This window comes from Electrona antarctica (genome assembly GCF_951216825.1).
Source record: "Electrona antarctica genome assembly, chromosome: 7".
NCBI classification, from domain to species: Eukaryota; Metazoa; Chordata; class Actinopteri; order Myctophiformes; family Myctophidae; genus Electrona; species Electrona antarctica.
The window spans coordinates 37,618,338-37,639,866 of NC_136812.1; the positions used below are offsets into that span (position 1 = coordinate 37,618,338).

The 21,529-nt window shown below is 44.9% G+C and overlaps 1 protein-coding gene across 7 annotated transcripts in view; it reads left to right on the plus strand.

Annotated features, from left to right (window-relative positions):
• The window catches only part of fryl (furry homolog, like), a 112,628-nt gene that overhangs the window by 87,645 nt on the left and 3,454 nt on the right, over positions 1 to 21,529 (plus strand). For 5 of the 7 annotated variants that reach the window (XM_079506691.1, XM_079506685.1, XM_079506688.1 and 2 more), the window contains 13 exons: positions 94 to 294; positions 783 to 944; positions 1,066 to 1,140; positions 1,723 to 1,899; positions 3,567 to 3,770; positions 5,601 to 5,792; positions 10,697 to 11,052; positions 13,506 to 13,713; positions 13,960 to 14,109; positions 14,401 to 14,499; positions 15,985 to 16,056; positions 17,538 to 17,555; positions 20,369 to 20,479. In XM_079506691.1, the coding sequence (XP_079362817.1) occupies positions 94 to 294; positions 783 to 944; positions 1,066 to 1,140; positions 1,723 to 1,899; positions 3,567 to 3,770; positions 5,601 to 5,792; positions 10,697 to 11,052; positions 13,506 to 13,713; positions 13,960 to 14,109; positions 14,401 to 14,499; positions 15,985 to 16,056; positions 17,538 to 17,555; positions 20,369 to 20,479 (2,025 nt within the window). The remainder of the gene's footprint in view (positions 1 to 93; positions 295 to 782; positions 945 to 1,065; positions 1,141 to 1,722; positions 1,900 to 3,566; positions 3,771 to 5,600; positions 5,793 to 10,696; positions 11,053 to 13,505; positions 13,714 to 13,959; positions 14,110 to 14,400; positions 14,500 to 15,984; positions 16,057 to 17,537; positions 17,556 to 20,368; positions 20,480 to 21,529) is intronic. The other 2 variants (XM_079506687.1, XM_079506686.1) reach the window with 2 other exon arrangements.

Sequence of the window (21,529 nt, forward strand, 5' to 3'; positions counted from 1 at the left end):
CCACTCCTACTCACACATTATCCCTGTCTGACCACCTACACATCACATCGTTGACAATGGAGCCACTATATACGTATGTATTTGTGTGTGCAGAGCCCATACTGGAAGGAGGCCCAGAACATTCTGAAGCTGGTGGTGTCTCGCTCTGCCAGCCTGGTGGTCCCAGACGAGGTTCAGCGCTCCTACAGCACGGAGTCGTCCGGCTCCCCGGAGATCGCCTTCACGCGCATCTTCAACAACTCCTCCAAGGAGCTTCCCGGGAAGACGCTGGACTTCCACTTTGACATTTCTGAGGTCAGCGCTGCAGCTCTTTTTAGTGGCTTCTGCAAGCAACTCGAGGCCAAGTGTGAATTTGAATTTACGCACATGAACACTAACGTTCTGGGCATGTCATAATAGACGACCATTGTGCGAGAATAGCACATCTATAAGCTCGCAGTGCATTGACAAGTGACGTGTTGTGAGCTTGTAGATTGCCTATTTTCACTGTTTGGCCTACATCAAAGTATATAGTTTATAAGTGGTTAACGAAATAACAATATTTTTTAGAGCTGCACATTTTCATTTGAGTCACTATCTTTTCCACTATTCACTTGTCTTTCCAAGCCTTTACTTTCAGCGTATATATGTGCACAGTATCATTAAAACCGTGTCATGTCAATTAAAAAAATAACAGATATATAAGCTCACAGATGTCTTGCGAGAACTACTGATTTAGAAGGCATTTGTAGAATCGGCCTCAGGTCTTAATGGATTGTGGCATCTGTATGTGACCTCCACAGACCCCCATCATAGGGCATAAGTACGGTGACCAGCGCACCGCTGCGGGGCGCAACGGGAAGCCTCAGGTGATCGCTGTCACCAGGAGCTGCTCGTCAACCTCCTCTGGATCCAACTCCAACGGCCTGGTGCCCGTCAGCTGGAAGAGGCCTCAGCTCTCTCAGGTACACACACACACACACACACACACACACACACACACTTGTGTCCGGTGATGTAGTGCCAGAAGATGTTGTCATATCAATCACCATCACAACTAAATGTCTTATGTTGTCATCATTACAGAGGAGAACCAGGGAGAAGCTGATGAACGTCCTGTCTTTATGTGGCCCAGAGTCTGGCATTCCCAAAAATCCTTCCGTAAGTTTCTTCTACTCGAAAGCCTCACATTTCACTGTTATGAACTTGAACCTTCACCAAAGCTTTGTGCTGATGCTTATAGATTATGGGTCAAATGAGTAATCAATCGAGAATGTATGCAATTAAATTCCGATAATTGGTTTAGTGATGCATTACAGTATATGAAATGCAGCAATGCATTTAATTGTGTTATTTGCAACGTCAGCAAAACATGAATATTTTTTCCCGTCAACATATTGAGCGATTTCAAGATTGGGTTCAGCGCAACTTTTTATGAACATTTTCCATCATGTTGTGCTTTATTACCTCATTTTATAATACTGTAGATTAATGGAATAATTGAAAAACTGACATAGATCCTTGTGGATAGTTTTAAATAATCAGAAATAGAAATCAGAAATAGCTGATCTACAAGCTTGTGATGCCTTGTAAGCTTGTAGATCTTCTATTTTTTCCGATTTATCTCAAATAATTGTGATTAGACGATCATGTAATAATTGTGACTACCCTACTAAATAAATGAATAATAATTCAGTGGTGAGACGTATCTTATTTCTGCTTTGATCCATGGTGCGTGTGCAGGTGGTGTTCTCCTCCAACGAGGACCTGGACAGCGGCGACCAGCAGACCATCCTGATCCCCACGGTGGAGGAGGCGGTGCGCGACGAGGACGCTCTGGGAGGAGACGACAGCAGCGAGCAGCAGTTCGGCGTCTTCAAGGACTTCGACTTCCTGGACGTGGAGCTGGAGGACGCCGAGGTGAGGCGAACCCGCACTACGCACACACATCCTTCATATACACGCACGCAGGCGTGCGCGCCCTCAACTTCCCGTCCTCGTTTTTACCTTCCGTCACAAGTGCTCGAGTTGTGGTGTTCATGTACCAATGTTCTCGTAAAGTATGTGAATGTTCTGTGAGTGTCCGTAGTCTTCTAACACTCGTGTTCCCCTTCTTCTTTTGCCACAAGGAGTCACAGGTAAGTCTTTGGGCCAGTCAACTCCATATGCCAGATTTATACCTCGTCGCATGGCGGTGTTGTGTGCCGTCGCATGGCGGTGTTGTGTGCCGGCACATGACACCGTCTTATGGCGGTGTATACATTAAGCATTAGAGCTGCCATTGTCCCGCGGCGCCCTCCTGTCTGTCCGGTATTCTGTGTCTCCCTTTCACAATCACCTGTTTTGTTGATGTCCTTTTAAGTTTTATCGATGATGGAGTTAGATAATCGTTGCTGCTATGCCTCCTCATCAGCCCCTTACTTTGGTAGTTTTTTTCTTTTCTTTTTCACATTCCTTACATCCCAGAATGTTGACGTGTGGGATGGGTGATGGCTGATTTATTCTGCGCGCATCGATTAAACTCTGTCCAATCAGTTTGATTCAGGCCAGGTGTGACTGCTTAAATCAGCCATCCCCCCCATCCCACATCATGTTTACAAAATGGTAACATGGCAGAAGAAACAAGCTCCTCCCATTCAGGTCCATCTGTGTTTGTGATCATGTTTTCCATCCAAGTGCACCTCTTACGCAAATAAAGGATATTATTCACATTTTGGGGCTGATAACACTTACTGAAAGGTTTTTCAGTAAGTGTTATCACACAAGTAATTGCTTTTCAACAAGGAATGCTACTGAATGCTTACATGACATTTGACAAAAACGTAAGGTAACATAAAAAAAATCCTTATTGAATTGAATAGCGATTGAGGTAAGGTTTGTCAAAAATAAATGTTTAATGGCAGCTCTTCCAATTCTTTACCAATTATGTATTTAATAATTGGCACAGCAAACTTGGATGGAAACATGGATAGTGATATTTCCAAGTTTTTAAGTAAGTGGTCATGTGTATATGTATGTGGTGTGCTGCCTTGAACCTTGATCATGTCCCGTTGAGAGTCCTGCACGGTCACACAAATCAGTGCTCATCATCAGGACAGCTTCTGCTCTGCAAGCTGTCCCATCCTGAATAGATTGTTCCGACAACTGAGCCGATACGCTTTAAATCAAATTTTCTGTACTTGCTGCCAACTTGAGTGATATTAAATTCACACAGTTCAGCAGCATAATTCAGTGTCTTATGTCAGGTCAGTGTCTTCTGTCTGGTCAGTGTCTTCTGTCTTATCTCGTTGAATGCAGGAAACATAATAATTGCGTAGACAACTGACAGCTTATCTGAAGTGAGCATATAGAATTCTGACTAAAGATTGAATTGATGCTACAGGCATGGTTGCCTATAATGCTCAATTTATTATGCTCCGTCATAGGACACACGGCCCATCGATTTATTTTATTTTATTGTTTCGTTCACTTCATGAGTCATGCCCCGAGCCCGATGCAGGACTTCTCCAGAACCATAGTGTCCACTGTGTATATCCATCCATCCATGTGTAAATCTGAACCCGTTTCCCCTTTGCGCTGTCCCGCAGGGCGAGAGCATGGACAACTTCAACTGGGGCGTGCGGCGGCGCTCGCTGGACAGCATGGACTGCAAGGGGGACACGCCGTCCCTGCAGGAGTGCCAGTACACGGGCAGCACGCCCAGCCTCAACCTCACCAACCACGAGGACACAGACGAGTCGTCTGAGGAGGAGGTACTGAGCGCTAGCCAGATTCTCACCCGCTCCGCCCTCGTAAGTCTCACCCCACCAGTCAGGGTAGCCCCCACGAACCCCACCCTGTTATCCCACCACCACGCTCCCCACACAGCCCGCTGGCATGGTGTGTGTGTGCGTGCGCTGTGCTGAACCTGCTGCCAGTAATGGGCGAGGGAAGGCTATAGACGCTTGCTTCTTCGCTGGTGATAGACCCCCCCCCCCTCTCTCTCTCTCCTCTCACCCTTGAATCTTAAAACACCTGCGGCCTCACTGCAAAATTAGTGCTGTTGTCCTGTTTCCTTCCTGTAGGTAAGTACAGTCCAGAAATTAAATTTCAAATGAGACACGTTTAAGACCCACTCATGTCTATTTACAGACGATAAACGAGAGTGCTTTTCTCGCAGTTGGATAGAAACTACCGTAGATCTTAATTGACGTTCTATATATATATTTGAGGACAAGTCTCAGAATAACAGCATGTTCCTGAACACAAACTACTTAACCTTTCTTTCCTCAATTCCTGTTTTTTTTTCTCTCTTCACTTGCTTCTGTCGTATCAGATACGACACTTCACTTCATAAGTGTCACTTGCTAAAAAAATAAAAATCAGTTATTTGGTTATTTTTGGCAAGTGACACCATGGTACTACATAGTATAGAGTATAAATAGGCTTAATGGATGCTTTTGCCACCCTTTCTCTTACTTTTGCTGTAGTGCGATGTGCGAATGAGCTTCTCCTACTGATGGCCTTTTGACCCCAAATCTGTTCCTTCCTGTCATTTAGTATTACAATGATTTGACAATGAGCATGATGCACTTTTTACACCTGATTCACACAGTGATGTTTGGAATGTATAATACTGTGACTTTAAAATGGCATGAATCCTTGATTATACGTTTTGCCTGCTATGGTGGACTAAAACCACTAAACATATGCTGTACTTCTTTTTAGTATTTCTCTAATTGTTTTTTATTAATATACAGTAAATAATCTATAAACATATTGGAAAGGCAAATATTGTTTCAGCATCTCAGTTAACCAACTAATAGACTGAAAGTTCAAAGGGATTGTAATTCTCTCAAAAATGGTGTGCCGATTTTAAAATGAAAAAGAAGTCACATTTGAATAGCTATTCCCCTCAAAGACAGACGTCAACCCATTTCCACATGAATGTTCCTGCAGGGATTTTCACTATGATCACAAATAAGGTGATCAGGTGTGTCTCAGCCTATATCCTCCACCGCTGTGATGAGTCATTAGACTTTTAGAAACCACTGTCCATAATAAATTGCAACATATTTTCAATGTTTTTCAGAAAACTCTTGTTGTGGTTCTCAAAAACAGCAGATATACAAGCTCACAGAGCACAGCTTGTACGTCTGTTATTTTTTAACATTTTTGATAAATCTTGAAAGTATTAACCCATTTTGGGCGGGAACCCCTTTTGGTGTTAGCATTATGTTATGCTTTAGCTATTGAAAAATAGCAGATTTACAAGCTCATAGCGCGCCACCGAGTGGCGCGCTACGAGCTTGTAGGTCTGCTATTTTTGAAAAATCGAAGAACCACTGACATAGAAACATAGCTTTTTCAGAAAACTGTCAGGATTTAGAAGACATTTTTAGAATCTGATCTCAGGTCAAAATGGGTTAAAAAAATGACATTTGGGGTGCCCTGGCATGAAACATTTTCAGATGGGGGGGTCTATACATTTGGGGGTATGAAAAAGTTTGAGAACCACTGCTTTGGAAGGCCTCAGGTCTTAAAGGGATAATACCACCAAGCACCATCTGTACTGTGTGATGATGCAGTGTCTCCCACAGAGAATCTATTATCTAACCAGTCCAATGCTCTCTCTCTCCCAGATGAACAGTGACTCTGCCACGGACGACGCCACCTCCAACCACGTGGACTCGTTGCAGCAGTCCCAGGACTCGTCCAGCAGCGCTCTGACGGAGGAGATCACCGTCCTGCCCTCTCTGCCCTCGCTCCCTCGCCTGGACAGCCCCGGTCTGGAGCTGGCCCACTCGGACAGTGCCAGCAGTCAGCTGCCTGAGGTGCGATCAATCGGGAAATGCAATAAACTGTGGTGCTCGGGTGCTTTCTGACCGCCTCCCTTCCCCCCCACCCATTTCTCTCCATCATAGTCCGTATTCTTCACTGTGCTTCTCTCACTCCGCTGTCGTTTTAGACGGAGGGTTTCGGCCGTGTGGTCTCCCGGCCCCCGTCTCCCTCCCAAGGACGGTGTTTTTCAGGCACCATCCCGGTTGCCTCCTAACCCCCCTGTCCGCTCAGAGAGCATGTTGTGCTACTTTTCTGCAGTCTTCTGTCTTTAATTCCACCCCTCTCTGTCTCTATCTGGCTCTGCTTCGTATAACTCTGGGTGCTGGGTGCTTGTTGTTTTGGCGGGTGCTTGCTCATTTGATTTGGGGAAGAGATCGTGGTGTTGGAAAAACAAACAGGCTCACCTCAGGTCAGCTGTTACTGCTCACTGCTCCAAACTAACCTTGCCACTAAAACACCTGAGCAAATGGACAGAAGCTCCTTTTATCCCCGGCACGCTTATGTGTGAGTATATGTTGGTTAAAAGTGGTGTTTTGTTTTCATTTGAAAATACAGTTAAGGTCAAGTTGGAATACTCGGAGAAAACACTGGATGATTGAAAAGACACAATTTTCTGGTTTATTCTTGTATTAACAAATACAATGATTTTTTATTTTTTCATTAACTAACAGCTTTGCCATTGATTCTTACTAACATTTATCACTTGCACTATTATCACCTTTGCTTTTCAGGAAATGGGAAAAGAGTTCAGAGTAAAAGCGGCCATGTTTTTCCGGCAACCCAGAGCTCCTATTTTGAAGGAATCCCGGGAATGATTGTGTTAAGAGTTTTTTTGTGTGACTGTCATACAAAAAAGTAAGATATGGCATTAAAAAAACCATGAACATATGGAGATAAGAGGTCGCCTGCCCATAAATGTACTGTTACAGTATACAGGTATATTGTATTATACACACACGCAGAGTATTTCATGTTGTATTACCCTGTAAAATGTGCGGTAAACACAGGAAGCAAAGTGTTCACCAGGCTTTGACTCCATGCCGTTGACAGCTCATACATACAAATGTGCGCAGAGGGGGGACCCGTGGGAACCATATTCAGGCAGGGCGTCCCTCTCCTCTTCCAACGGGGACCCCATTCAGTGGGTTTTGGTGACCCTCACGGCCCGTGTGGCGTTAACTACACCAGGAGGTGAACGGAAGCTTCCCTGCCAGCTCACTCTGTCTCAATATCAGCCCAAGGACATCCAGCCCCACCTCACCTCCCCTCCCCCCTCGGGCTCTTAGCGTAATGAGCCCCCAGATAAAACCATCAATACTGTTAGTCATCTGCTACCGGTACGGGCCGCCGTCCTAACCTCCTAAAAGCTTTCTGCAATATCGCCAAGGCTGCGTCAGTGACGCGCTTGGCCCCTTGCCACACGCTGCCATTTCCTAATGCATTTCTCTTAAAATAAGAGAGCCATGGACCCGGGGTGGGGGGACGGGACAAAACAGGTGCATTCAATTAGAACCTTTCACTGTGTCATCACCGAGCATGTAGCATCCCGCCCTGCTGCCACGGATGTGCTCAGCATGAGCGCGGTCACTTTACACCAAGCGGTTCCCAAACTGTTTTAGACCCAAAAGGGAAGACCCGAACTAGTGAACAACATAGTTCACAACGTATAAAGACAAAATAAACGATCCAGGAGCCAGCACTCAAGGTTAAAATGAGGAGGTTAGCCTTTATTAAATTAAAAAGGCAACTGCCAACATGTTTCGACCTAACCGGTCTTCATCAGGGCAAGAATGTGTTGACACATTGTGAGCTTGTAGATTTTCACAACCTATAAAAAACATTTATTAGAATTTCTTTCATTTGTTTTTTATGGAATTATTTTTTTAATGATCTGATGAAATTATATATATATATATTTTTTTAAATTATTATTATAATAACACTGCTTTACATGATGCATCGTTAAGCTTCAGTGTTTCCTGTGACTCGGTCACTCCCGGCCGCCCTGCTGCCCTGGATGGATGTGCTTTGCATGAGGAAAATGTTTCCTGTGACTGACTCATCCCCGTAACTTGTTTGTCACTGAAACGGAGTGATCCTCTTACCCCATCTGTAACGACTGTGTTGTGCATTTGCAGTTTTCAAGAAAGGGGAAAATATTAGAGATATAAAGAAAACAAGTACATTGTTAAAAGAAAACAATGGCAGTAGATATAGCAATTAGCAACATGGTCCTTTATGCGTCTCACATGCAGTTGAAACATCATTTAGCAGAGAGAGAGAGAGAGAGAGACTGAATGGAGGCTAAATATTGAAATCGTCTGTCGGGTGGAAACCTCATAATGTCCAAAACTGCTACTTTTCAGGATTCAGATTTAAAAAAATAGTACAAGTAGCTTGTAGATCTGCTACTTCTGCTACTTTTGTGTGACGCTGTAGTATGATGAAGTAGGAAATGAATGTACGGGACAATACGTTATAATATGGAGATAAGAGGTTTCTGCCCGACAGTGACAATATACTAACTAGCTACTACCGGTATATCGGTTTCACTTAGTGATTCACAATTACAGTATGAGGCTCTAAGCCATAAATGTTCAGGTTATGGTCCCAACAGATTGGATGACATCACAACAGCGCACGCATATCAATCACGTGCTGTCGTCTCACTGTGACGCTCATGCTTTATCAGCCCTGAGGGTCACGCCCATAACGCCACCTCAGTGACGGATGGATATTAGCCTCTTTAATTTATTGACTTATCTGCTCTCGTGTGAGACGCCAATATGTGAAGTGATGTGAACCAACCAATGGCCATCTTAAAGGAAGCCAATGTGTGGAATAATGATGACTGGAATTCCCCGTAGTGTTATAAGCAGAGGCTAGTAGCTGTTCTATTTGTGACACAGATAAAGCCTTTATGGAAAGGGTAAGTGGTGATATTCCCCATAGCCTGGGTTGGAAAGAGTAACCGTTGTCATAGTAACCAAGCCGTCCCACCCTTCTAAATGTAGAGACATATGGTCCTCCCTGTCCGACCTTTAGCAATCAATAGTTACTAGTATGACAGTATGTGTGCAGTTGGAAAGTAGCTGCACAAATCCCACACTGCAGTGTTCAGCCACAATGTGCAGCCCAGCCTTCATGACTGTGTTCATGTGTTGGTGTGGGTTTGTATAGGAAGGGGGCGTGTCCAAATGGAAGTGGTGATTTTCATAAAGGGTGATTTATACTTGGTTGCACGCCAGTGTTGCGCACCCCGAAAATAGCAGATCTGCTATTTTTGGGGTGCGACATTGCATGTAACCAAATATACATATTTCTTTACATGCATAAGACATTTTCAACTCCAATCCAACTTTCACAGTGACACACTTTTTTTTTTTAATGCTGAACAGAAAAAAAAGTTAAACAAAAAATTGCAACTTCTTCTTTGTTTTTGCAATATAAGAAAGCAGATGCTGCATATTATTCTTCAATTTGGAAAGAATGCATCACTCTGGCCTTAATTAGCGACGGTTACTAAGTAAGGATCCTGGTCAAGCTTTCAATGCTGGTCAAAATCAGCTTTTGTTGTGTTCGCTTATGTGCTAAAAGAGTGACTTTGAGAGCTGTTTCCCCGTTACAATGGAAGTCTATGAGAGCCTATTTTTATTTCTAATATTTACTATTAAACTGCACAGCGGAGCGAAATAATTCATGTAATGGACTAGTTGGCTCATAACAAGGTAAGAAAACAAACCCTCTTTCTGAGGTCCACACATGCTACAGCAAATATATTTATTGACACTGCTTAACCATTTTGACCAGCATTGAAAGCTTGACCAGGATCCTTACTTAGTAACCGTCGCTAACATGGTATTGGCCAAGAACGGGCTTGGGTGGGACTTAGCTAACGACTAATTATTGATTTTAGACGGGGGAAATGAAGCAGTTCAATACGCTGGTTGACTCAACTGTGTGCAAGACCAATTAGCAAGAAGTCATTACATCGTTATGTTTCAGATAGAGCGCACTCTTTCTTCCAGATCAGTCATGAAAAATGTCTGATCTATCAAGAAGTAAAAGTGCTTTAATACAATGTGATAGTCTGGCCCAATTTGCCTCAGCTAAACTTTGTAATGTTACTATTGCACATTTAGTTTTCCTGAAATCCTGGACTTAGCCACTTAACCATCCTTATTATGGGCATAATAGTGCCGAAGTCCTGACTTCACTCGCGGTTCACGTTTTTCTCTATGGAGAATAACATGGGTCATGGGGTCATCTTAAAATCGTCTCGTATAAGCATTGTGGTCCAAAAACAAACAAACCTTTCCCGGGGGTTTGTCGGGGAGGGGTCTCTGTATCGTTTGACAGTCAGTCCTTCATATTTGAATATACAGTATGTCTGTTTCTAGCGAAAATGGAACTAATTCAGCAGCAGTAACATTAGCGTTTTCTCTGTCAGTTGATTCTTCATGAGTTTAACGGCCGGGATGATTTGCTTATTTTTCAATCAGAGTTCTTATACGAGTCGATCTAAAATCCCCTACAATGCAAATAAAAAGTACATGAACCCGTGGACTTAGCGCCCTCTACCGATATTGATGTCAGATTTCGGTGCTCTAGTCTATATAATTCTAGATAAAGAATATTTAAGCATGTTATAAATTAAAAGTAGCCGATCCACATGCTCAGTCATGCTGTGTCACTTAATGGCTATTTTTGAATAGGGCTTAAGTGGCTACATTACTGTAGCTGTGGTTGGCCAATAGATTAACATACAGGCATATAGTTGAACAATGTTCCACAAGAATTGACCTTCAGCCACGCCATAAAAACGGTATGTATCACTTCCCGATCTGCACGGTCGCTCCTGCTAAATAGCCCCCCCTGGCTCTGTGTGTGTCAACAGGACGGGGCGAGCACGACGGCGGCCGACGATCTGAGCAGCAGCGTGAGCGAAGACACGGGCTTCTGCAGCGCCACGCCCCTGCCCTCCGACCCACAGGAGATGCTGTGTGACTCCTCCCAGGACTCCCAGGAGCCCCAGGACGAGCTGGACCCGGCCCACCCTCCCCCGCCGGCCATAGACACCCCGCCGGGGTCCCTCTGTGAGGAGGAGGAGGACGTCCTGACGGCCCTGCCCCTGCCGCAGGAGCCGCCCGACAGCCCCTGTGGCTCGGTGTGCGAGGAGGACGTGACGCTGGCCCTGAAGGAGCTGGACGAGCGCTGCGAGGAGGAGGAGGCCGACTTCTCTGGCATGTCCAGGTAGGAGACTTCAGCTTCACACACTCACTATCACTTCTCTGGCATGTCCAGGTAGGAGGCTTCAGCCTCACACACTCACTATCACTTCTCTGGCATGTCCAGGTAGGAGCCTTCAGCCTCACACACACACACACACACACACTCACTATCACTTCTCTGGCATGTCCAGGTAGGAGCCTTCAGCCTCACACACACACACACTCACTATCACTTCTCTGGCATGTCCAGGTAGGAGCCTTCAGCCTCACACACACACACACACACACACTCACTATCACTTCTCTGGCATGTCCAGGTAGGAGCCTTCAGCCTTACACACACACTATCACTTCTCTGGCATGTCCAGGTAGGAGCCTTCAGCCTCACACACACACTATCACTTCTCTGGCATGTCCAGGTAGGAGCCTTCAGCCTCACACACACACTATCACTTCTCTGGCATGTCCAGGTAGGAGCCTTCAGCCTCACACACACACTATCACTTCTCTGGCATGTCCAGGTAGGAGGCTTCAGCCTCACACACACACACACACACTATCACTTCTCTGGCATGTCCAGGTAGGAGGCTTCAGCCTCACACACACACACACACACTCACTATCACTTCTCTGGCATGTCCAGGTAGGAGCCTTCAGCCTTACACACACACTATCACTTCTCTGGCATGTCCAGGTAGGAGCCTTCAGCCTCACACACACACTATCACTTCTCTGGCATGTCCAGGTAGGAGGCTTCAGCCTCACACACACACACACACACACACACTATCACTTCTCTGGCATGTCCAGGTAGGAGGCTTCAGCCTCACACACACACACTATCACTTCTCTGGGGGTTGTTGGCAGCTCAAACCTATCATGCATTGGGCAACCAAATGGTCAGCAGCGGCCCTGGCCAAGATATATTGTCTTTTTCGGTAGCAATGACCAGAAAGTTTGTTTTAAACTTAACTAGTTTTGTCTAGTTAACTTGCTGGATGAAAAGACCGTGGCAAGAGGAGAACAGACTTTTTCTACTGGCCTATGGTTTTGTGTACTGTATGTGGAGAAACCAGAAACCATTCGAGGTCCCTGTCCATTGTGTATGGTACGTATCACTGCAGTGCTCCTCCCTATACCCAATTTGGGGTTTGACGTAAGACAGTGTTGCATGGCAAAATTAGCTGATCTGCAAGCTCACCACGGGTCACAGATTCAGCGCCTTGTGAACTTGCACAACGGCTATTTTCAGCAAGTGACACTTTTGTAAATCGGCCTTTGATTTGCTAGTTTCACTTCAAACATCCATCAATTCCCTTATATTTGTTGTCCTGCGTTACAAAGCCAGTGGTAATATCTGCAGTGTACAGTTGGCAGGGTTGTTCCGGTGTTTTATTAGGCATTGTGTGGCCTCGGTGAGATGAAGTAGATTTGATGGGTGGGACACTCCTCTGTTGAAGGTGGGCCAGCTGTTGGACACACCCTCCTCAAGGTGGTCCAAGCCTGGCTAGAGGACGCTAGTCACAACACCAGTCAGGATTTCAGATATTCTTGCATAAAGAAGCAACCCTCTCGCTGGCAAACAGCCATACCATACCATGCATAGCATGATTGATGAAGTATGGAGTGTATGAAACCCTCCTAAGAGATTTAATCTAAACAGTGGGGCTCTACTAAATGTTCTTCCTGCGTGCACGTGCATGCGTGCGAGGAGCGATGCCAGCGAGAACCTGAAAAGAGCAACTCAGCAGCCGTGCGCTGCCTCGAGGATGGGCCTTGCTCAGTTTTTTATGGGTGTGTGTGTGTGTATGTGCGAGTGTGTCGATGCTGGGCTCAGATAGAGCTTCCCGCAGTCCTGTGTGGGACAGCTGAGTAGTGCGCCAGCCGAGTTATCAGTCGTATGCAACACTGCTGTGTGCTGCAGACGGTTAGGGGAAGAGGGGAGGCGAGGAGACAAATAAAGTCAGAGGGAGAGAGAGAGGCGTGCAAATTAAGGTGAGGATGAGGACAGAGGCTGTGTCCGCCCCAGCGCTCGCCAGCGCAAGCTTCAAATACTTCTATTCTGTCTGCTTCTTCAGGCTCTTTCGTCCCACGGGCCTGTAAGTATATTTGTGTGTTTGTGTGTGTCTGTGTGCACGAGAGAGAGGGAGAGAAGGTGTTTCGCAGGATGCTAACACGCTAACAGTTTCCCCTTTGTTGTTTTGGTGCTAGTGCACTGCAGTAGGTTAGAGCTGAAAATAGACTGCAGCAAAAGAAAAAAACAGAAAGAAAGCTCTGCAGTGAGGGAGAGAGAGAGAGAGAGCAGGAACGACTGTTTAGAACAGGTCCGCCTGTTTTCTCTCAGTCAGAGGGAAGAGAGCGCTTGAGAGCATGTGCCTGTGTTTACATTCGCCCGCTCGCTGACAGAACGAGGAGACTGCAGTGTGTATTAGCTAACCGGCTGTGTGTGTGTGTGCGCGTGCGTTTGTGTTCCAGTAATGATGAAGGCGACGCAGACTGTTTCCCGGAGATCCAGGCCTCTCCGCCCCCTTCGCCCTTCCTCTCTGCCATCCTGGCAGCGTTCCAGCCCGTCGCCTACGACAACGAGGAGGACGCCTGGCGTTGCCATGTCAACCAGATGCTGTCGGACACGGACGGCTCCTCTGCTGTTTACACTTTCCATGTGTTCTCCAGACTATTCCAGGTCAGTGGGACGCAGCGTGCTCGACACCACAGTTTCTTGCCTGGTTTGGACTTGGTTGTGCGATGTGTCGCACACCTAAAATAGCTACAAACGCGGGTGCAATGCGACGTGAGATTGTACATTACCTATTTTCGGTGCACAACACCCGCGCGCAACTAACTATAACTCAAGCTTCTGTCTCCTGTTCCTTTTATTTACAACCTTGTTTACTACAACGTTCTCTTATTTATTTTGTGTTTACCACAGAGCATGCAGAGGAAGTTTGGTTCCATCACGCATTCCTCTGTGCGCTTCCTGGGCGAACGGCTACAGCGGATGGGCAACCAGTTCCTCAGCTCCCTAGAGGTCATGACCTCACACTCCCAGTGTCCTACGGTGCTGCTGGACGCAGAGACGGTAAGAGCGCCTGTGACTGCGGGGACGGCCCATAGATCCCAAGTCCCCTTAGTCCGAACATGCATTAAGGTTGGCGAACATGCACTGCTCCCGTGCTTGCGGTTATGTTTAGGTTAGGGTTAGAGATAGGGATTTGTACTTTTACTCAAGTAAATTGAATTCCGGACTTTTACAATATATTTCTATATTGCAGTGTTAATAGTTTTACTTAAGTAAGAAAATGTGAGTACTCTTTCCATCACTGCTAGTCTGCTACAGCGTGTGGGTCTAATGCGTGTGTCGCTGTCCTAGTTGGTGTCGTGTGGACTGCTGGAGACGCTGAAGTTCAGTGTGCTGGAGTTGCAGGAACACCTGGACACGTACAACGGCAAGAGGGAGGCAGCCGAGCAGGTGAGCCTCCTCCAAACTAACCCCCGTTCTGCTAGAGGGAGATTAAAAGGTCTTTTTAATCTGCTCTGAAGAAGGCTACTGCCCAAACGCATCAGCCTTCTCAATAAAATATGAGAAATTGCATCTGAGCCCGTCTTGCATCTTTTATTTTGGAGTGCTGCTTTTTCCACTTTGTTGGTTTCTGAGTTATATTTAAAGCTGAGCACCCACTGCCTCAACCAAGGGCAGTTTCCAGAGGAAGTGCACCTGCTTTTCTTTCTTAACCCCAGGTTCTGTGCCTCCTCGTCTCCCTGCCTTCTTCACAAAGGGTTCACAAACACTGGGTCGGGAACCATGTTTGGGTCTCGGACCAATTTTTATGGGTCACGAGTAACATATCAGTTTTTCCTCCTACATTAATTCTATATATATATATATATTGTTCCATTTGTACACTCACAGTTAAACGAAAACAGAACATTTTGCAGTATATCAGTAGAAGGATGTTGAGGTTGGAACTGCCAGGCTTGGAGGTCTAGAGGAAGACCAAAGAGAAGATGTATGGATGTAGTGAAGTTAGTTGGTGTGAGAGAAGAGGAGGCGGGGTAAGATGGAGGCAGATGATTCGCTGTGGCTGAAAGGAAAGGAAAAGAAGACCCAAACACACACACGCGCGCACACACACACACACACACACACACACACACACACACACACACACACACACACACACACACACACACGGCTAAAAATAACTTTCAGTGGCGGTCCTTAAATCAGTTACAGACGCCCAGGCAGCAGCAGGAGAACAGATGAGATTGTGGAAAGAGGGGGAGGGGGGGGGGTTCTGGCATGCAGGGGCGCTAATTGAATGAGACAGCTCCACCAGCGCTCCCCGGAGAGAGAGCTGGATGCCAACCGCCTCCCCTCCACCCCACCCCCGATTTGAAAACAGGCCTACTTTAATTCACGAAGTACAACACAGTTATTAAATCTACCCCCCCACCAAACCGGACCCTCATTATATGTACACAAAACGCACATAGCATCATTATCTCCACGCGCCCCTCCCTCTGTCTCCAGCCCGCAACACCCACACCCACGTTGAATAAATCCTGTGTGCTTGTGGTTCTGCTCTTTTGGAAAATGTTTGAGTTTTTAACATTTTCACACCTATAATGACGTCAGGGAGAAAGTGGTTCACTGTGACTGGTCTTCTCTTTCGTTTGGTTTGGTCGTCTCTCCTCCTTGAGGATGCGGCTATCAATTATTAGTGATTTGTGCAATAATACTGAAAATAGACAATGAACGTGTCATAATTAATTTGTTACACGCTGTGAACTTTTACATTGGCTATTTTTACTCTTTTTTTGTATCTTCTCTAGAAAATGACATGCCCACAATAGGGAATGATTATTAATTGATTCTTTAATGTTTTAATAATTGATTAAATGGATTAGTTTGATGAACTGTTCCACCCATACTCTCTCCTCTGGCTCTCTGCAGTGGCTGGAGAACTGCAGGAAGACGTTTGGTGACAAAGACGACAACCAGAGGTCCAACAACACTCAAGCCCAGGTAGGACCCTCAGCGCTGGGGCTGGCTGCCCCCACACGGACCTCCCAGCATGTGGCTTCAGTGTGCAGTGTGCACGCCAGTCAAAAGGTCCTTTTGGAACGAAAAAAAATATCCTCATCTTGGATCTGAACCGGACAAACCGGGATTGTTTTGAAGCTATAAATTAATCATATATTCATGCTTAATTATAAATCTGTGTGGTCCGGGGACCCGTAAGGGTCCTTCAGGGGGTTCTAGTGGTCCCCAGCTAAATGATTGATAATTGGGAACCAATTGGACCCTTACAGGTCTGCAACTCAGTGTGTGTGCAAATGGCAGCAATTGGGCACTTACTGTACGTGTCCATTTGGTTCCAATTGTACACTCAGGTTTATGGGGGTCTGTGGTCTAAGGTATACCATACTGGGGGTCCTTGAAATTAAAAGGTTTGAGAACCACTATTCTAAACATATTTGATGGAAAAGCTATACCACCACTTAATAAATCAACGCCAATGTTTACAAACATGGCAAACCTTTTATGTCCAAAATACAGCAAATAGTTTTGATCCTGGGGCTAACTGTTTTTGTATTGTTTGTATCACTGAGGGGTCTTTTAATTAAATTGAGGACCAAGTGTTTTGGATACTGGTCTTATAATGGATTTGAAATGATCAAGGAGGATTTTTTTTAACTCCAGTTGGTTATCCTTTTTGTGCCGTGTGTGAATATTAAAATGCTTTTTGACTGGAACCAAAGTCTGTCACCTTAACACAGTCCTCTTCAACAAGCACCACGATCATCTGGTCGGTTCCAGGAAACCACTGGGCTGAATGATGGTCATAATCGAATTCAAATGGCTGGAAGAAACATGACCCATACAAGCCAGAGACTAAATGGCCTTTTGTTAGATGAGCTCGTCTCACATTCGCTCAGCTGCTCTGCAAGCATGGCCGCTGGCTGTACACTCAAATCCGGCCTGTTAATTTAACTCTGAAAGTGAGTGTGAGAGTCAAATTAATAGTCCAGATTTTGCTGTGCTGTCTCTCTCTCTCTCTCTCTCTCTGGCTTTCTTTCTTTCTTCCATGACCTCTTCCTCTCTCTCTCTGTCTCTCTACATGCTGTTCTGCTGAGCTTGTCATGTGTTAAGCCATAATTCGTCGCACGACGGCGTTGCATTTTCCGAAAATAGACTATCTACAAGCTCGCAACGCGCCACACGCACGCTGTGTGCTTGTAGATCTGCCATTTCCGGTGCGCGACACCGACGTACGACAGAGTATATATTCAGTATTATTATTGCCACGGAGCGCCCATCCCCCTCGGCCTGTGTGAAGGACAGATTGCTCGTGCGTGACTCTTCTGCCATGTCAAAAGCACACTAATTCTTGGTCTTTCTCTCTTCCTGTTTTTGTTTTGTTTTTATTTTAATTTCTTCTTGTTTGTTTGTTGTTGTCGTTCTGTTTATTTGTTATTTTGTGACCTGCTCACCTTCTTGCTTAGCAAATGGAGAATCTAGCAGTAAGTGGTTCTCGTATTCTTAGCCGTAATAATAATAGTAATAATAATAAGCATAACCTCCAAAAACAACTCACTGACCCATTTCATTTCTTTTCTGTAACGTGACCCCCGCACCGCTGTTTCACCTGAGGGTCTTTCTCTCTCCTTCTCTTGAGTAACCCAGCTCGACCGACCTGTAATGAATCATATACTCCTATATCTACCATGTAGCTGCTTTACTGTTGGTTGGATAGTCGACCTATTAACAGCATTGTACTCCATACTTACTGTGACTGCAGTGCAGGCTGACTTCTTGACTCCTGCTATTAACAACAGTGGTACCTGCTGATTCTAAAGGGTATGAAACCTAGGCCCATTTTGTCTTCTGTTTTCTTGTACAGGTTAAAGGGTCAAAATGATGGCAGGCTGACCTTTTTAAAGTACACCCAGAGCCATAGAGTAAGACAGTTTCGACAACTCCGTTCACTTCATGGGGCCAGGCTCTTCTACATAGACTTCTATTGAATGGGGACAACCGGAAGTTTACGGAATGCATTGGAGTCTATGGGCTCGCGCGAGTACATGAACCACATGACCGGGCTGTTTACTGCCCCCTCAATGTCGCAACTCTGTCTTACTCTATGGCTTTGAGTACACCATAGTAAGCAGCTCGTTAATCAAATTAATAATATAGGTGTATTAGATGTAGGTGTGTCTGTGTGCAAGCAATCAACAGTATTTCAATGCTTGGCATATTGGCATGTATAAATCTAACACGCCCATTCATAAATGTTTGCTTACATCATGGTGTACTATATAACGTCAGTCTTTCATGCTGTTATGCTGCATTCACATGGAATCAGGCAAGCGGTAGATGGCAAACCGGAAGTAATTTTAGTGGATGAGAGCAGGACGGTAAACGGAACAGGACGGCACGGCAGCCAGAACCGGCGGCGGTAACGGCAGACGGCATCAATGTTAAAATATGTAATACTTTTTACCGTTCCATGCCGTCCAGCAGGTTTTGCCCCTGTTTGCCATCTACCGCTTGCCTGATTCCATGTGAATGCAGCATTACCCATATAGTTGCTAACCTGCACAGGAGAACAGACTACAGATCGTCCAAGGGTTTTCTGGCCCTTTCAAGAGGTTGTCCTGGGTTATCAATAGGAGGAGGATCAATAGGTTATCAATAGGAGAGAATGGATGGAGTGATCATATTCAAACCACTCTTCCTGTTGCATGTGTAGGGCTCCATTCCCATACTTCAACACATTCATATTGCTTTTGTTTTTTATTTCTCCCTCGGTTTTTTTTTCTGGAATCAGTTGAATTGAGCATTCTTTTCCTACTTAGTCGGACAAACTTGTGGATGTTTGTTTGATGTCTCTGATTGCAGCTTTAAGGTTTGTTGAATGATGATCTTAGCTTTGCTTAGCTCAATTCAGGACACTATGGGATCATTTAGCAGCTCCTTTCAATGATAAATAAATTATTATAAATGGCTGCTCTAACAAAACACAATTTATTCATTCATAAACAATAATGTCCCCTATTTGCGAAGTAATGAGATTACATCAAACAGTAGGAATACAAATATCCCGAAGGAAAAAAAACAGAAAATGTTGTATAATATTGAAGATGCCATTGTTAGGATTAGATGCACGTGTGAAAGAGTTTGTTAAAGAAATGTTGACGGCACACTTAATGAGTACAAAGTTTAAACCCTTTGCTTTGGTGAATGTCTTCTCTACCTGTGAAAGAAGCTGTTATTTGATCCCATAGACATTGGGCAGTTGAGCTACTGCAGGTTAAACTCACTGTTCCACAAACCTTCACATTGCACACAGACATGAAACATTAATGCATTTGATAAATAAATGGCTTTAACGAACAATGCCCATTTTGAAGGTGAATCCTATTCTATAGCGTTCTAAGCCGTGAAAGCCTGTCACAGCACTTATCATAAATTCTGTCTGCGTTTTTAGATAGCTCCATCTGTAGACGCCAACAAAACAAAACGTCCTACTTAACGTTTGGCAGAGTGATAATGTGGACACACAGAAAGCATTGGGGAGTGTTTTACATAATCAGATATGTGTTAATGTCCTTCTCTCACAACACTATGATTCAAGTTTTTAAAACCCTCCTCAGAGGTGCCCTTTAACTCCCATCCATGACCCAATCATTCAACCATCTATTTGATGTGATTAGGGGGCTCCCAGGGGCCCAGAGAGGTGCTGAAGGACGTGTCTGTGATGATTCTGAGACGGACCCTCATCACCTCTCACTCCATTGAATCCTGGGCTGGGTCTTGGGTTCACATTAACCACTTAACAACCCCACCAGTCCCTCAGGGCTGTATACTAGTGTCTTTTCTGTTTTCTTTCATTGTGGGGAAAGCTTTCCCTGAAAACAGCAGATGGACAAGATCTCAGCCTTTGGATCTGCTGTTTTCAGTGAAAGCGTTCCCCACAGTACGGACGCTGGGGTTGAAGTGGTTAAACCCTGTATAATGAATCCACCGCTGTCCTCCCAGGGCTCTATACTTATTCTCATCCCTTTTCTCCCTCTACACCAAATCTCCTCTCCGGAAGAAAAAAAATAGCCGATCTACAAGCATTTAGTTTGTAGATCGGTTATTTTTTGGGGTGAAATGTTCGCCTATTATACCTTGCCCAGAATAGGGGTGCTAGGGTTCATGTGTTTAACCCTTTCATCTCCACTGTCATCGCTCTAACCCAGGATTCATGACTGTACTCCTTGTGATTGATGCCGGTTGTGACTCTGTTCTCTCTCTCTCTCTGTTTCTCTGTCTCTCTCTCATTGTGAAGGAGCTAGAACTGTGTCGCAGGCTCTATAAGTTGCACTTCCAGCTGCTGCTGCTGTTCCAGGCCTACTGTAAGCTCATTAGCAGAGTGGACACCATGAAGAGAGAGGCCGAGGTGAGACTAAAACCACACAGAAACACACCTAATGTTGTTTCACACACAATCTAAACGGAAGCCTAACATCACTTATCATATCCGAGGTTGGACGGAAGTTGGACGGAAGTTTACAATCTTAGCCTGGCTGCCTTTATGCAAAACTCAAAAAAGAATGCAAAACAAATTACTCATTGCACATTATAAAATATATAAAATTGATGCTATGGAATGGATACATAGTCTTTTGCTCTTGTTATTTTGGGCCTCAAAGCACTCAGACAGACCTATCTAACCATCGCTAATCTCACCGACTGGGCTTGGGTCGGCCATTGTCTGCTCCATGCTGCCACGGTGTAGCACTGCAGCTTGTATAGCTCTTTGGGGGATCTTTAACCAATTTAGGCCTGACGTCGAAATAAAAAAAAAGTTCGCTCTGAAAGAATATATATTCAAAGATTTGTGCCGCATTTTTACGATTTTTCAAAAATAGCAGACCTACAAGCTCGTAGCGCGCCACTCGGTGGCGCGCTATGAGCTTGTAGATCTGCTATTTTTCAATAGCTAAAGCATAACGTAATGCTTAGTTAAAACACCAAAAGGGGCTCCCGTCCAGAATGGGTTAATAAGATTAAAGCACTGCATTAGATTGAATCATTGCTCACACGAAGCGATAGGGTCACTTATTCCAGTTAATCACTGGTCGATACTAACCCGTTTTCTTTAGCGACCTCCCTATATGCAGACTTAGAACACTCATGCTTGTGGGCTTATCTGTGCAATAATGTTTAATTTATAGTCGACCGTAGTAGTGGAAAGTAACTAATTACATTTACTCAAGTACTGTACTTAAGGACCAATTGTCTATACTATATTGTACTTTTACTCCACTACAATTGTTACCCTAACTTTAGTTACTAGTTACTTTGTAGATTTTATTTATTATTACAAAACATAGATTAATACGGAGCCCCTGAGTGGCCATGGTAAGAACAATAGATTATCTTGTTTGTACGAGATATCCATCCTCGTTCAATTTATTTTAAAGCACAGCCTCAAGATCTCGTTCGA